Source organism: Amia ocellicauda, chromosome 1 (genome assembly GCF_036373705.1).
Source record: "Amia ocellicauda isolate fAmiCal2 chromosome 1, fAmiCal2.hap1, whole genome shotgun sequence".
Classification (NCBI taxonomy): domain Eukaryota; kingdom Metazoa; phylum Chordata; class Actinopteri; order Amiiformes; family Amiidae; genus Amia; species Amia ocellicauda.
Genome location: NC_089850.1, coordinates 17,187,740 through 17,203,933, shown reverse-complemented (window position 1 = coordinate 17,203,933; position 16,194 = coordinate 17,187,740). Strand labels below are relative to the sequence as shown.

General features: G+C 41.5%; 1 protein-coding gene across 3 annotated transcripts in view; it reads left to right on the top strand.

Moving 5' to 3' along the window:
* Window positions 1–16,194, top strand: part of LOC136720763 (serine/threonine-protein kinase MRCK alpha) — a 110,103-nt gene that overhangs the window by 69,424 nt on the left and 24,485 nt on the right. For all 3 annotated transcript variants that reach the window (XM_066697398.1, XM_066697399.1, XM_066697397.1), the window contains exons 6-17: window positions 786–879; window positions 3,094–3,294; window positions 4,026–4,274; window positions 4,678–4,757; window positions 5,337–5,503; window positions 6,948–7,070; window positions 8,465–8,598; window positions 9,141–9,383; window positions 9,734–9,844; window positions 10,105–10,352; window positions 11,987–12,092; window positions 15,731–15,855. In XM_066697398.1, coding sequence (XP_066553495.1) covers window positions 786–879; window positions 3,094–3,294; window positions 4,026–4,274; window positions 4,678–4,757; window positions 5,337–5,503; window positions 6,948–7,070; window positions 8,465–8,598; window positions 9,141–9,383; window positions 9,734–9,844; window positions 10,105–10,352; window positions 11,987–12,092; window positions 15,731–15,855 — 1,881 coding nt within the window. The remainder of the gene's footprint in view (window positions 1–785; window positions 880–3,093; window positions 3,295–4,025; window positions 4,275–4,677; window positions 4,758–5,336; window positions 5,504–6,947; window positions 7,071–8,464; window positions 8,599–9,140; window positions 9,384–9,733; window positions 9,845–10,104; window positions 10,353–11,986; window positions 12,093–15,730; window positions 15,856–16,194) is intronic.

Here is a 16,194-nt window from a genome sequence, read left to right as displayed (position 1 = left end):
TACACAAATGCGTTCGAGAAGAAGAGGAGTTCGATTTGGGGCAATAAAAGAAGGAATAAAACCCATATATATCAGAAACATTTTCAGTCTGTAGGTGAACTGCTGCATGCTAGTAAAGTGTATTCTGTAAGCTTTCAGTTTCCACCGATAAATCTTCGTGAGTGCCACCTCACCCGAGCTCTGTTATTTATGTGGAATTGAGCGTCTGAGCCATTCAGTCTCAGTGACTGGGGAAGTGACGGCTTAGTCTCTTCGTGCAACTGAAGGCATATGATTATTCATATCCTGCTGTGTTTTATTGTAACCTCTAGGTATGAATCAGAAATAAATGCAAACCTCACGGGGGATTTTTTTTTATAAGGAGCTTAAGCAGGGCAACTGCTGGATTTACCTTCAGAGCAAGGGACCCCAAATAGTACATTTTCTTAGCAGCTTAACTGTGGCTCTGGGCTGATTATCCTTTGGATGATGTGAGAAGCCGTTATCTTTTATTTCTGCTTGTATTTGAAGATCTGTACTATTTCAAGTTTAAATGGTGTCTGCATGCCATATTTGGCTAGTGCAGCTCTGGCTGTTTGAAAGAGCAGCTGATGTTGTCAGAATCGTTTGTATTGAAGACATAGTTCAGATGTTTCCATGTTATGTTTATGCGTATCATACAGAATTAAGACGAGTACCTCCGTAGCAACAAACCATAACGAAAAGTAGCTCTGGTCCCTCACTAGAATGTGGAGATCCTGAGTAAACTAATATGTTGTCCTCTTTGTTTTTGTCTCTCTCTTCAGGGACATCAAACCAGACAACATTCTTATGGACATGAATGGACACATCCGGCTGGCAGACTTCGGCTCCTGTCTGAAGCTCATGGAAGATGGAACGGTAAGTCCTCCAACGAAGGCAGGGAGCCAATGCTCGGTCAACAGTCCAGACAACAATATAAACTGCTCTAATAATGTGAACTCAATACAGTGAGAGGAAGTCATTATATATCTGTCAGCGTTATTTAAGACTGAGTGTAAAAGCTTTTGAAGCAATCTTGGAAACACTTTTACTTCTCAACGTTTTTATATGCGTTTATTTTGGAGGCATCCCAATACCTGATCAAAAGCAGGCGTTGCAGGAATATGAACAATACAAAGGACAAAGGACCCAATACAAAGTGATGATATTTACATTTTAATGATGTATTGATATTTTGGGGGATAGCTATTAGACCTTAAATAGGGATTTTTGTTTCTTATTTGAACACACTGGTAGTTATAAAATAGTTTCTTTATGTAATTGTATATTCCATAATTTTTTTTCTTTGAATTTTGGACCCCCGTGTAACATTCAAAAATCTCTAACAGTTCACTACATTTTAGGAATTTTTCTTGCCTCCGTGATTTCCTTAGCTTTTGTTGCAATACAATATGCTGATGAATATGGAAAAAGCACAAATATAACTCTGTGTTCCATTGCCAAGCCAGTAATAATGTGTGTCTGCTGCCACCACTGTTTCTGCACACGCTCAGAGATGCGCTAACAGGGCCCGGTGTAGCAACTCCATGGCTGCCAAGCGCTGGAGTCTCCACCCTTCAGACAGTGTTGTTCTCCCTGTGGCTGTTTGTGTGCCGAGGTCTTTGTCTCTAATGCCTGTGGGCCACAGGCAAACAAGAAACAGAACAGGAACTTCCACAGTCGGTCCAAGCACGTTTCCTCCCATTCAAATTCAACCAATTGTACAGAGCTGGGTCAGCACAAATAACCCCTGCAGGCAGGTTTAGATTGGTCTAAGCTCATAAAAAAAAAAAAAAAAACATCTCAGCGGGGAATTTACTTAATTTTACTTTTATCCAGCTTAGAGTCTTCGCTTGTTTTCTCCTTCTTTCAAGAATTATAATACAAAATGCATGTAAGATGTTTGTTGTGTGTTTACTTGAAAATCTGGGATCCTGGCTTGAATTGGATCAAAATGCAGCACTTGTGATGTTGTTGTGTTGCCTTCTAAAATTGCCAAATGAAATGTTTTTATCTCTATTCCTCTAACTCTTTTACTCCTCTTTATTATGAGCCATCTGTTAATGCTCTGGGCATGGTCTTGACATTGATGTCAGTGCCATAGTTGCCTTGTGTTTGTATGTTTTATAAAGGGTAGTTTATTGTAAGCAGCTGATCTCTTTAGGAGATGTGATTCAAAGACAACTTGACATCTAGGACTGTCAGAATTACATTTGCTTGTATCAAGTAGACAGTAATTTCTTAAGTGGCTCAGAAACAAGGCAGAGACAGCCAGCAGACAATGGGGAAATCCACATAGACCCCAGCCCTGTTTTCTGATTCATTTGATTATAAAGGTTGGCTTTTGTGATGGTGAAAAAAGGATTGCAGGAGATGGAGACAGCAGTTTTTTGCATCAGTAGGATCAATCAGTTACACAGTTGTTTTTGCTATTGTGTAGGCTATTTTACTCATTCCACTAACTTATCTCAGGTGGCCAGTACTAGAACTTTTATTTATTTTATTAAAGGGATTAATACTAAGGGAACATCACCTATTTTTATGACGATTGGTACCTATAATAAACTGGACAGACGATAAGTATATACACATACTAGTTCCGATTGCATTTGTATTCATGTCTATCATACAAAAGATACTGATTTAGTCTGGAAACCCTTCAAGGAAGTCTCATATCGCCAGGATCAGCACAAGCCTTCCCAGGTCCCCACGCTGGGATCAGTCAACTGAAATCAGACAGTGCTAAAACTACAACTACTCTGACTGGTTGTGCAGCACTGTGCTCACCATAAGTAATATGTTTAAGCTTAAAAATACAAAATACAACCCCTGCTATATGTTCTAACCATTACAAAAATAAAAATAATTTAGAAACATTTTTTTTTTTTCTGCTAGGCCTAGTTCCTGCTTGAATCTGACTGTTCCTAAAACAGTCTGGTGACTTTGTAGCTCAGCACACACACGCACACACACATCAGTTTTGATATGATTACAGGAAAAATGAAAAAAAAGATTTACAATTTCAAGCTTGAAGCTCTCCACAGGTGGTCCAGCACACATCTTTATCATTCTCTCTCTCCTCGCCCGATACAGGTTCAGTCTTCGGTCGCTGTGGGAACCCCAGACTACATTTCCCCTGAGATCCTGCAAGCCATGGAGGATGGCAAGGGCAAGTACGGCCCGGAGTGTGACTGGTGGTCTTTGGGTGTCTGCATGTACGAAATGCTTTATGGAGAAACTCCCTTTTATGCTGAATCCTTGGTGGAGACCTACGGCAAGATAATGAACCACAAGGTGAGTTGCTATTTTGAGGTGGAGGCTTCGAAGGGGACAGTTTTACTTGCAGCCTACTTTTACATTTCTTTAAAAATATATCCTGCCCTGCCGCTTGCTTCTCATTGTGTCCTTTATTAAGATGGACTTAAGGAGATTTACTTGGTTTTTGTAGTTTTTTTTCCAGTGTAGCTCCTTAATTGATTTATTGTAAGAGTTGCACTGAACACACTGCAGTTTCTGGCTGCGCTGCCCTATATTCAGAAGGACGGCTCCCTGAGGTTTACTTCCAGGCAGTTTACAATGATGGTTTTGCACATGAACTCTTTATATTTAGCACTGCCGACCCGTGGTGTGTGCCAGGCTTGTCTTTGTTTATAGTGAAAATTATTAGTGATTCTTGGACAATTCAGTGGAGTATTGGTAAAAGGAAACTGGTTAAACGGCAAGGTTGCTTTATTATTTACTGACTGTCAAGCCTTCATTTACTCCCTTCACTAAAGCATTGCATTGGCATCTCTGTTAGAAAGTCTCATTTTTGCAGCTTTTTCATGCAGCAGCAAAATCTAAAGATTTGATTATAAAGTAAAGCCAAGTGGATGCATTATTTGAGATCAGTGCAACAGGAAGCTAATAATTGTTGAGGTCTGTGAAACCGTTTATATTTTTTGGCTTTTTATGAATTTGTTCTCCATATCTCTCTCTCTCTCTCTCTCTCTCTCTCTCCATCTTCCTTTCCCCATGTGCTGCAGGAGCGGTTTCAGTTCCCAGCCCAGTTGACAGACGTGTCGGAGAATGCCAAGGACCTGATCCGCCGGCTCATCTGCAGCAGGGAGCACCGCCTGGGCCAGAACGGCATCGAGGACTTCAAGAAACACCCCTTCTTCTCCGGCATCGACTGGGACAACATCCGCACCTGTGAGGCACCCTACATCCCCGAAGTCAGCAGCCCCACCGACACATCCAACTTCGACGTGGACGACGACTGCCTGAAAAACTCTGTACGTGCCACTGTTGACTGACAGGAAATGCTGCCCTGCTCGTTCGGTTAAAAGTTCAAATTAAATGTTTTTAAGCCTACATGACCGGCCCTACAGCATATTTTTTCCCCTATAATTGCTCTATTTTTCTGATTTACCACAATAGCTTATCAAACCTTGTATGTCATATCCTAGATACCTTTCATTTACTTCAGATAAAGCTTTTTTCTTTAAATGAGGGGAGATGGGTTAGTTCAAATACCCTTAATCTACAATATGCTGAATTATGTTTGTTTAATGAGGTCAGATAGATAGGTAGTTTTTGGAAGACTGTTCTGTGCTGTGTAAATAGCATTAGTAAAACAAATGTCGCTGTTTAAGAGACATTTTATGAGAATTGTTTGTTTTTGCTGCTTTCGCTCAGGAAACGATGCCTCCCCCATCACACACAGCCTTCTCCGGTCATCACTTACCGTTTGTTGGGTTTACATACACCAGTAACTGGTAAGTACCCAGTGAAAAATTAGTCAAGAACATGTTCATATGAAGGACCTTTTGATAGACTATTGAAATGTAATTGTGTGGTCAAGAAAAGTTCTATTAAATAAGTGGAAAATAATTTAAATTAGAGTAATTTCATTTCAAACGACCTTGTGTAAATATTTTTTATCCAGCAGGGAAGGAATATGCATCTGTGTGTGAGTTTATTTTAGGCCTTCACGATATGAATCTTTAGTAAATTATCCCAGTGGCAAGTTTGGATTCCAAACTGTAGAAAACAACGACTAAGCATTTTCTGTTTATTTCTGTGATGCCCATCTCAGAGGAAATAAAGGGAATTTGGTAGTTTGAGGATATAGGCCAGTTTACAAATAACTGCTTACCTCGGTCAAAAGATTTAAGAGGATGTTTAATTGTTATTGTTATAACCTGTTATTGTTATGAATACATACATTTTTTTGTTTTTCAAATTACAAAAGATGTTTATGTATATATTTATGACAGTTGTCTTTATTATATAATTTCTCTGATCACAGTTAAATGATTTCACCCCATGCTCTGTTTTCTTGCCCTGTGGCACAGCACTCTCTCTGACCGCGGCTGTTTGAGGGAGTTTGCCAGTCCGGCCTCAGCCCAGATGGACGTCCGAGTGCGGAGGAGTCTGGAGGACAGCCTGGCCACCGAGGCCTACGAGCGGAGGATCCGACGCCTGGAACAGGAGAAACTAGAGCTTAGCCGGAAACTCCAAGGTACGGCCCGTCTCCCTGCTGAGTCTCAGGCTGGTCCTAAATCACATCCCCAAATTCCTCGCTGTCTGCTGGCCGATTCAAACTGCTGAGTCAGAGCAAAATAAATTATCTGTTAAAGGAAAAAACTTTTCACAGCTCTGGAGTTCAAGTAGGTGAAAGTGTCTTCTGTGATATACAGTGGAATCAGAAAAAGACGGACGGACAAAATGACGTACTTCATGGTCAGTAGGGAGATTTAGGCCCAAGAGATTTGTACCTGTATTGTATAATGGTAGGCCTGAACTTTAGTGAAATATAAATATATAGAAACTGAGCATGTTATAGTTTAATAATATTAAAATTGTAAAAAGTAAACATGATGACTACCTGAGAAATGTTATTTTTAATTTCGGGGGGAGGGGTTTGTCCTGAAAGAATGTTATCCTCCTCCTCTTCCAAGGTTTGCATCATTTCCAGGTCAGGAATAGCAGAAATATAAACTGTCTGGACTTAAGATCCAAGAGCTGTCAACACCAGCTACTGATTCTTATCCTCGAAAAACCTATGAGGTCATTCTCCTCTGTGGTTATATCACATCTCAAGAGTATAGAATATGGCAAGAAAATATTTAGTCTGACGATGTTTAGACTAACAAAATGAATCCCACGGTTTCTCGGTGTCAGTCTCTGGCAGAACAGTAATGCCTAACATTGAGTCAACGCAGCAGCTGATTAGTTCAAGTGGAACGACAGCAGGGCGTCTTTGCTTGGACCTCGGCCAATCCGTGCCCAGGTTATCAGAAACGCGGTAAAACAAAAATGGGTTCTGCATTGCACTTGCTTGTGCGGCGCTGCCAGTACACTTTTGAGTCTAGTGCTATTTAGTCTAAAGTGAGTGCCTGGATAATTGAGTTATTCAGTCACAGACATCTGTTGCTGGGCATTTGAACTGAGGATATCTGATTCTAACCTGTGTGGAGTAGTGGTTAGAGATCCGGATTGTATGTAAAAAGAATGTGTTATGTTGTAACAATTGTAAGTAGCCCAGGAGAAAGGCTTCTGCTATGAAAAATATAATAATAAATAACCACATGAAGACAGTGGAGTCTTGATCATTGGAAGTTCACCAGGAAAATAGATGTGTCCTTGTGACACTGTAGCAAAACTTATAGTTAGCCAGAGTATTATTATTGAGAAGAGTAATTAATTTATTTAGCAGAGCTCTACGTCCAAGGCAACTTACAAAGTATAACAAACCCAAATATATAAAGTTCTACATCATACAAAGTCATCTACACGTGGCAGTGTATTTGATTAAGCTAAAAGAGAAGATTAGAGAGGTGTAATCTTAACAGATGCATTTTAAGGAATCGTTGAAACGGAATAAGGTTCTTCCTGGAAGCCGTGTGCAATAAATCATGAGTTAAGTGCCTCCAGATTAATGTTGTAGTAACCTTCCCTTCCAGAATCCACGCAGACGGTTCAGGCTCTGCAGTACTCCAGCGTGGACGGCCCTGTCTCTGCAAGCAAAGAGGTCGAGATCAGGAGCTTGAAAGACGAAATCGAAACCTTAAAAAAACAGATAGCAGGTAACTCGGACTTGCTGAGGACCAAATCAGAACTTTGCCCTCTTCTCCCTCTCGGTTTTGTACAGAAACTGCACTACAGAAAAACAATAGGGATGTAAAAGACATAAAAGAATTCTTGACTATTGAGCTTTATTTGTTTTTGCACACAGGAAAGTTATTATCGTACATACCAAACTAGATGGTAGAGACATAGTTTCCCCAAAGGATGCTGCTTAGAAGGAGTTCTGTTCAAGTCTCAGTAGCTTTGAAGTCAGGGGTCACTGGTGTTTTCAGCTCAGTTGTTTAGTTTAGTTTTTACTTGCTGCTGGGGATAATACCAATAGAAGTGCAGTGAAGGTATGGAACAGCAACTGCAAGAAAAGTTAGGAGTACAGGAGTCTAAATTTTATATAGATTTTCCTGTTTAATCATGAATCCTGTATTTTATTGAGCCATGAAGTCTTTCCTTGCATGTTCATATCCCACACGTATGAATCCACTAGCTTTAACCTGTGTTATTGAACCATGACTGCCACCAGTCTCTGCAGATCTCAGGCTTCATGCCTGTGGAAAATGTATAGTCCTTTTCCAGCTGCAGATCCGATTTGATTCACGGAGGTAATGGATAGTTTGTTCTTGCAAATATTTGATCAAAGCATTTTATGCCTCCTATCTATCTATGCAAACGTGTCCAAATGTCATTTTTAGCTTAATTTTAACAGGCTTCCTTTGTAGTTGCTGCGTTTGCATCAAGTGACCGATTACATTCAGAATTTTTCTGTGGTTTTAGTTGGTGCTGGTGTGCACGGCTGTTGACAAGGGAGAGCACACCTTGCATGAAAAATGAGTGGTTCTGCAAGGCTGTCATGCCAGAACCCAAAGGGGACTTTCACAAATCAAGCTGTAGCATGGAGCCAGTCAGTTCCTGAAAGGCCGCCATGTGGTTTTAATTTATCTGGTCAAGGTCATAATTTGTTTCGTTTTTTTTTTTTTTTTTTTTTTTTTTTGTAAAAAAATAAAAAAATAAAAAAAATAAAAAAAAAGGGAACATAAAAGAAATCTTAACATGCCTGTGTAAAATTAAATAGATACAATCAACCTTAGTTTCATTTATTTATTAATTTTTATATGACGCAGGGTTTAGGAAACACTTAAGTAATGCAATGTTGTTTAACCTCCCCTTACTTATTTTGCAGGCACCAAAGATCCAGTGTAAAGCCAACACTTAAAATGTCTCTTGACCTTATGATGTCACCTGAAACCTGTTTATTTCAGCCCAATACATGATCAATTACAACAACAATAATAACCTTGGTTTCCAGCCTCTTGGACCTCTAATGATTACAGTAGGGCTTCTCTGGATTCGGTGGGTTAGGTCATAATTTGAACCATGGTGTTCTGCTGGTTTGTTTCAGAATCGGGCCAGCTGGAGCAGCAGCTCGAAGAGGCCAGCACGGCCCGCAGAGATTTAGAGGAATCTTCCAAGCACATGAAATCACTCGAGAAGCAAATGAAACTCACGAAACAGGAGAGGGATGATTTGCATAAGGTAACGAATAATTCAGTGAGCTCTCTTGAACTGAACACACATGGGCCCCTCACTCCACTGGACTGGGGTGGAGAAACTCCTGAACTTGGTCTCAGCTTCCGCTCCACTGGATGTAAAAGCCTCACAAAGTCGGGTGGCTTCACAATCAAAGAGCATCACAGATGGGATCAGAGACTGAGCTTGAGAGCTCTTTTGGACGTAGTTCTTCAGATGAACCTCTGAAGATTGACAGTATGAAGACCATAAAAGCCAAACTGAGAGATTAATTTGTTGCTTGTTTAGTACCTTTTCACTGCTGTCTAGCTGATACTTTATTATGAACCAAACACAGATATCTAATGGACAATAAAGTAATCCATGTTCTGTGTTGTCATATCTTTGTTGTCACATCAGGTGTCTATTGGTTTATTTTTTTAGCTTAATCAATATCAATTAAATGGTAGATTAAAGTGAGGGAGATGAACAGAGTGGGCGGAATGAGGTAGAAGAAACAACACACTGAAAATGTACCTAACCTGCATGTTGAATTTTTCTTCTGCTAGGAGTTAGTGGAGACCAGTGAGAGGCTGAAATCACAAACCAAAGAGCTAAAGGACGCCCACAGCCAGAGGAAGATGGCCATGCAGGAGTTCTCCGAGATGAATGAGCGAGTGACCGACCTGCGCTCCCAGAAGCAGAAGCTTTCCCGGCAGCTCAGGGACAAGGAAGAGGAGATGGAAGTGGTCCTGCAGAAGATTGAGTCCCTACGGCAGGAAGTGCGCAAGGCTGAGAGAGCCAGAAAGGAGGTGGGTGTACTATTAAGAGCCATCGGATGCTGGGACCAGTAGTATTCTCATCTGTGTCTGGGCACTCCTGTTTACAATCTTACGAAGTTGTAAGACTTGGGTAAAATTTGTGCTCCAGTCGATTCATTATTTTATTAACACTGCTATTCATTAAAAATAAATAAAATAATAAATGTGTGCAAAAAGACTTGCACTGGAATTGCATGGAACTGCCATTCCAATACATAAGTGCTGCTCAGAGCCGGCATGGGAAGTGTTGTGTGTCTAGAAGGTGTAAGATTGACGGTCTTTGTGGTGTGTTTGAGGTTAAAAAACTGACCCAGAGGAACTGTTTGTTTGTATTTCCTCAGCTGGAAGCCAAGGCAGAGGAAGCGGCGGCCGAGGCATCCAAGGAACGGAAGCTGAAAGAACGCAGTGACCAGTACGCCAGGCAGCTGGAGGAGGAGCTGGAAGGGCTCAAGGTAGAGCACGATGCTTTTCTGGACCTCTAAACACAGTCCATAGCATCTCTGCCACTGATAGTTTTCCACCAAAGTGTAATTGATCGTATTTTCAAATGTAGGACACATACAAAAGGGATTGGGTGATATAGTGTGATTATATAGGGTTCTCCTAAAATCTAGTAAGTCCACCTTGGATACATGTGTCCATCAGTTGAATGAATAAGATTAAAACCAGAATAAGAATGATCACTAATGGAGAGGTCTTCCTGTTCGTGCAGCAGAAGCAGGTGGGCCGCTCCCCCGGGGTCAGCAGCTCGGAGCACCACCAGGAACTGACCAAACTGCGCGCCGACCTAGAAAAGAAGACCCTCTTCTACGAGGAGGAGCTCAGCCAGCGCGACCTCCTCCACGCCAACGAGATCAAGAACCTGAAGAAGGAGCTGCGGGATGCCGAGAGCCACCAGCTCACCCTCAAGAAAGAGATCATGATCCTCAAGGACAAGCTGGAGAAAACCCGCCGGGAGAGGTGAGCGCAGGACCCGTCCTTTTCTCTCAGTAGCATAACTTGGGAGTCCCTGGTCCAACCCTGTCCCCCCACACAAGAAATGAGCAGTGTCATCAGAACAGCTATCACAGGCATGGGGTGATACTGCAGTGTCAGTGTGGATGCTGTTCTTATTTAACACTGTACAGAATAGAACTATCAAACTGCGGTTTAAATGTTAAAACCATGTGGGACTCCTCTAAAGCTGTGTGGCAAACCAGATGGATGTGCTTCTTATTGATCCGTAGAGTAATATTGTTAGAGCAGTAAGCGAATGAATCTTCTTGCAAATGAACTGATGTGCAAAGGCAATGACGGCTGGTTGGGAGGGAAAAGCGAGGTTATTAATTGCGCAGATTACGCCTTGTGATCGTAAAGGGCAAGTGGTTTTGAAATGCAGGAATCTGGGAGGTTAATGAGGTTAATGGGTGCATGTGGATGGTAGACTGACTGCTCACTACACAGCTGTCCTAGAGGAAAATCTGCATCTGCACATCTCCACCCATCTCCAGACTTGCACACGCCCCTCCAACGTGTTCATACCAGAGGGTTCTTTGATCCTGACGGGGTGGAGAATGGCATTACTCTGTTTAAAAGCGATATGATGTGACAAATGGAAAACGTACATGGGTGCTTTCCTTCAAACCAAACCCTGTTAGTCTGCATCTATTAAATAGATCATGCAGGACTTTGATCACCGGCTGACAGATGGAAGCCATCCTAGTAACATTTAATTGCAGCATTCCTTTGACAGGTCTTTTTTTTTTATATATATATATATATATGCGTTTGTTCTTGCATTTGTGTCAAAGACCTCAAAGTAATCAGTAAATTTGTACAACTACAGCTTGTGATCTCTGGAGTCTGGAAGCGGCAGAAGACTCGTACCTACAGCCTTTCCTGGGTAACACTGTGCAGCACAGAATGTGTGGGAAGGGAAAGCTTTAGATCGAACGCACTGAGAACGGGGCCCCTGTTAATGTCAGGGCTTATATTTGAGGTGGTTTGAGAGAAACAAGACACTTAGATAGTAGAACCTGCAGAAAATAAGAGCGTAATCAGTAACTGTAACCTCCGGCTTTAAACGGTTACTACTGACTGCTTATCCAGGTGGTGTACGTCGCAGTACAGAGAGGAGACAAGGTTAATCAGTAAGGATTTCCTTTTATTTTCCTACTATAACCTTTTTCCTCTTTTCTGCACAAAGTGTATTCGATCCTTAGGGGGCAATGCTTTACTCACTTCCTAGCAAATGTCGGGGAGGTAAAGAATCAGTGCAAGATCTGGAATGTTTAAAGGCTTGGTTTTCATTATCATTAAGGTGAACGCTACTATGAGAGGAAGCATAACTCATCTTGTGTCCCACAGTAGCTCGATGATTAGGCTCATTTAGCCTGCTTTAGGTCACGGCAAAATATTGCTGATGGAAAATCCAGAAGCTTTACAAATTGACACCACGTTGACTATTGTTTAACTACTGTACATAAAGCACTCACAGAACAGTGTATTAACTTGCAGACAGGTTGTTAAATAAATAAATAAATAAATAAATAGTTGAAATCCACCCACTTGAATTTTTTGTTTCTTTTTGTCTTTTTTTAAAATCTTGTCTTCAGTCAAAGCGAACGGGAAGAGTTTGAGACTGAATACAAACAGAAGTATGAGAGGGAGAGGGTGCTGCTGACTGAGGAAAACAAGAAACTTTCCAATGAGCTAGACAAGGTGAGTCTACACTTATGGTTTTCACCAGTAAAGTCGAGGTGATAGTCAATTTATCTTGCATAGACTTTAAAATGTGAAAACGCAACTATACAGATTGTTTTCGGCACTATGTATCTGGTCATTTTCAATCGCTCTTCTTATTCTTCTTCATGTACTGTATCAGAGAAATAATGTGCTGGCGTCTGTCAGTCCAAGTTTGAGGTGGACTTCAAAGTCAGGGAGAGAACCCAGTCCAAATAAGGGTACTGAGCGGTCTACAGTAAAGTGACCCTTTCCATATAAGAGTGCACTCCCTCTATGCATCACTTTGATCTTTCCTGCTCTAGCGATATCTACAACATCAATGCCGGTTCTGCTTTTTAAGGGCGATGATGGATCTAATGGCCACGTTGGAATTGCATCTGGAAACAACCCCATTAATCTTAAAGAAACATTTTTTTTTAAATTAGGCACATACACATTTCATTATCCTATTTTTGTGGGTTTTTTGTTGTTATTCACAATCACGGGACTAGACACAGACACTTATGTGAATGGTTTTCCTGTAGACAAATATACTCTTCTATACAACTATTATGAGTCTGCTGACAGACAGCAAAACAATAAAGCCGCAGTGCTCGTTTTTGTAGCGGGGAACAGCAGCAGCCTGTTTCTCTTGTGCTTTGATGTTCAGCAAGAATATTGATAGAGAGGGAAACTCGATGCCCAGTAACATCTAGCTAGAGAAAACGGTCCTGGATAATCTTGGTAAAATCGTGGAGACTTTCTCGGGCAAGAGGTCACCCACATTGGCTCAAGCTGTGTTTACGTGCGATTTTAGAAAAGCCAAGGTTATTGTTTTCGCTCTGTTCGCATTTTATTTCTGGCTCTGTTCCATGTTGGGCAAGTCTAGAATCTATGCATAGCAGATGATATGCATATGTTGCTTTAAAGCATTTTCTTTACAAAACCATTCTTGTGCTCTTCCCGGAGGCCAGTCTGTTCGCTGTTCTTGATTCTAAGAACGACATATGCAGGCTTAAAAATAGTCTGTGTAGAATTGGGTAAAAATGGAAATACATAATGGAGCCACTGTTAGGAGGACAGAAAACCAAAAACCACGAACAGCACAGAAACACAATGGAGAGTGTGTAAAGTGGGTGGTTTTACTGGAATGTACTCCTATCTCTATTACACACACATTCATGGGAGCCCAGACAGTCCTGGTTCTGTTAAGTCTTCCAAACGCAGGCCTATTGAGCTGACTTCAGTGACACCGAAATTGAGTTTGATTTATTTTCATGCAGATGCCTTATCTCCAATATTATAGCACAGTAATAACAGCTGCCCCTTCAGCAGGGGAATTTGCATTTCATTATGTACAGGGGGCTGCATCATGCATGACAAGCCATACGTTGCGTGTGCCCATTAGCACCAGTTTATCTCCCGTATAAAGCTGCCCTCCTGGATGTGACAGGGCACTGGAAGGAAAATAAATGGGGATTATTATTCCACCCCATAAGGAGGCATAATTTATTAATCTTTCACAAAATAAATAGATTACAAACAGCGCATGTGGGAGGGAGCACTAGACACAGCCATTCCGTGTGGGGCTTATCTGAAATGCAGTGTTTAACCCCTGGCTTTCAAAAGATTGCTTTCATCTTTTTTTTTAACCAATTAAACATCGTGGAAAGACCTTTAGCTGGTGGACCGTTCTGGCTTATTTGAAATTCATACAATACCCAGACTTACGTCACACCAAAATGGGATGCCACAGTTGCAAGAATGAAAAAGTTCAGTATTCTGCATTTCCAGCACTCCTTTTGCATGAATGGGCTAAATTCCTCATTTCAGTTATGTTTACATGACAGATGTATAATAATAATAACACAGCGTAGAATAAGCACATGTTCAGATTTGTAAAAAAAATCTGATTGTGTGCATGTATAGCAATTGTATAAATGCTATGAACTACTTTGGGCTTTCTGGTTGCAGATATACACTCACCTAAAGGATTATTAGGAACACCTGTTCAATTTCTAATTAATGAAATTATCTAACCAACCAATCACATGGCAGTTGCTTCAATGCATTTAGGGGTGTGGTCCTGGTCAAGACAATCTCCTGAACTCCAAACTGAATGTCTGAATGGAAAAGAAAGGTGATTTAAGCAATTTTGAGCGTGGCATGGTTGTTGGTGCCAGACGGGCCGGTCTGAGTATTTCACAATCTGCTCAGTTACTGGGATTTTCACGCACAACCATTTCTAGGGTTTACAAAGAATGGTGTGAAAAGGGAAAAACATCCAGTATGCGGCAGTCCTGTGGGCGAAAATGCCTTGTTGATGCTAGAGGTCAGAGGAGAATGGGCCGACTGATTCAAGCTGATAGAAGAGCAACTTTGACTGAAATAACCACTCGTTACAACCGAGGTATGCAGCAAAGCATTTGTGAAGCCACAACACGTACAACCTTGAGGCGGATGGGCTACAACAGCAGAAGACCCCACCGGGTACCACTCATCTCCACTACAAATAGGAAAAAGAGGCTACAATTTGCACAAGCTCACCAAAATTGGACAGTTGAAGACTGGAAAAATGTTGCCTGGTCTGATGAGTCTCGATTTCTGTTGAGACATTCAGATGGTAGAGTCAGAATTTGGCGTAAACAGAATGAGAACATGGATCCATCATGCCTAGTTACCACTGTGCAGGCTGGTGGTGGTGGTGTAATGGTGTGGGGGATGTTTTCTTGGCACACTTTAGGCCCCTTAGTGCCAATTGGGCATCGTTTAAATGCCACGGCCTACCTGAGCATTGTTTCTGACCATGTCCATCCCTTTATGACCACCATGTACCCATCCTCTGATGGCTACTTCCAGCAGGATAATGCACCATGTCACAAAGGTCGAATCATTTCAAATTGGTTTCTTGAACATGACAATGAGTTCACTGTACTAAACTGGCCCCCACAGTCACCAGATCTCAACCCAATAGAGCATCTTTAGGATGTGGTGGAACGGGAGCTTCGTGCCCTGGATGTGCATCCCACAAATCTCCATCAACTGCAAGATGCTATCCTATCAATATGGGCCAACATTTCTAAAGAATGCTTTCAGCACCTTGTTGAATCAATGCCACGTAGAATTAAGGCAGTTCTGAAGGCGAAAGGGGGTCAAACACAGTATTAGTATGGTGTTCCTAATAATCCTTTAGGTGAGTGTATATACCACTTAATATGTTGTTAAAGGCCCTCGGCTTCACCTTCCCCCCCCACCATACTCAAACACTCTCACATACACATTACAGCCAGCAAACAAATGTGATTGTCTTGAGGCTTATTTACAGTGCTGATGAAACATCATTCCGACGTTTGATTTGATATGAACCGGATGATCTATATCGGCACCTTCAGCATTTTTTGTAAAACTGCGTCAGATACCATCAGTTCACAGCAAAGGTGCCGCACACGAGAACGCACGACTGCATTAATTCTCTCTCACACAATTACATGTGCGATCATCAAACGTAATGGGTCAGGCTTCCTTCTGCCTTCAAGGATGTGTTCCACAAATCAAAAGCTTGCATATAAACTTTTATTTTTTTAATATATCAGCCGGGTAGGGTGTGTTAACACTGTTATCCCTTGCCTGCCCAGCTCACATCCATGTTCGAGAAGCTGAGCTGCAGTAACCGCCAGCTGGAGGAGGAGATGAGGGAGCTGGCCGATAAGAAGGAGTCGGTGGCCCACTGGGAGGCTCAGATCACCGAAATCATCCAGTGGTGAGCGACGCATCCCGGCACGGCTCTCACTATTAAAGCAGGGCTCATTCTGCAAAAGTCTCAAAGAATCAAGCAGTTTGTTATAAAGCATTTATTCCCCTTTTCTCACACAGTTATCCAAAGCATTATTGGGTTTATATTTAGCAGTTCATTCTTAATGCATTGATTGATTGATTTAAATGTATAGTGCTATCCAGGCTTGTTTCATGTTCAGTCCATGAAAGGAAATTGTGACTTTGTGTTGTTTCAAACATGCAATTTAATAAATAAAAGAAAGATACATCCTAATATAGCATTTTTCTATAATTAGTCGTATCAAACACATGTAAATGCCATCTG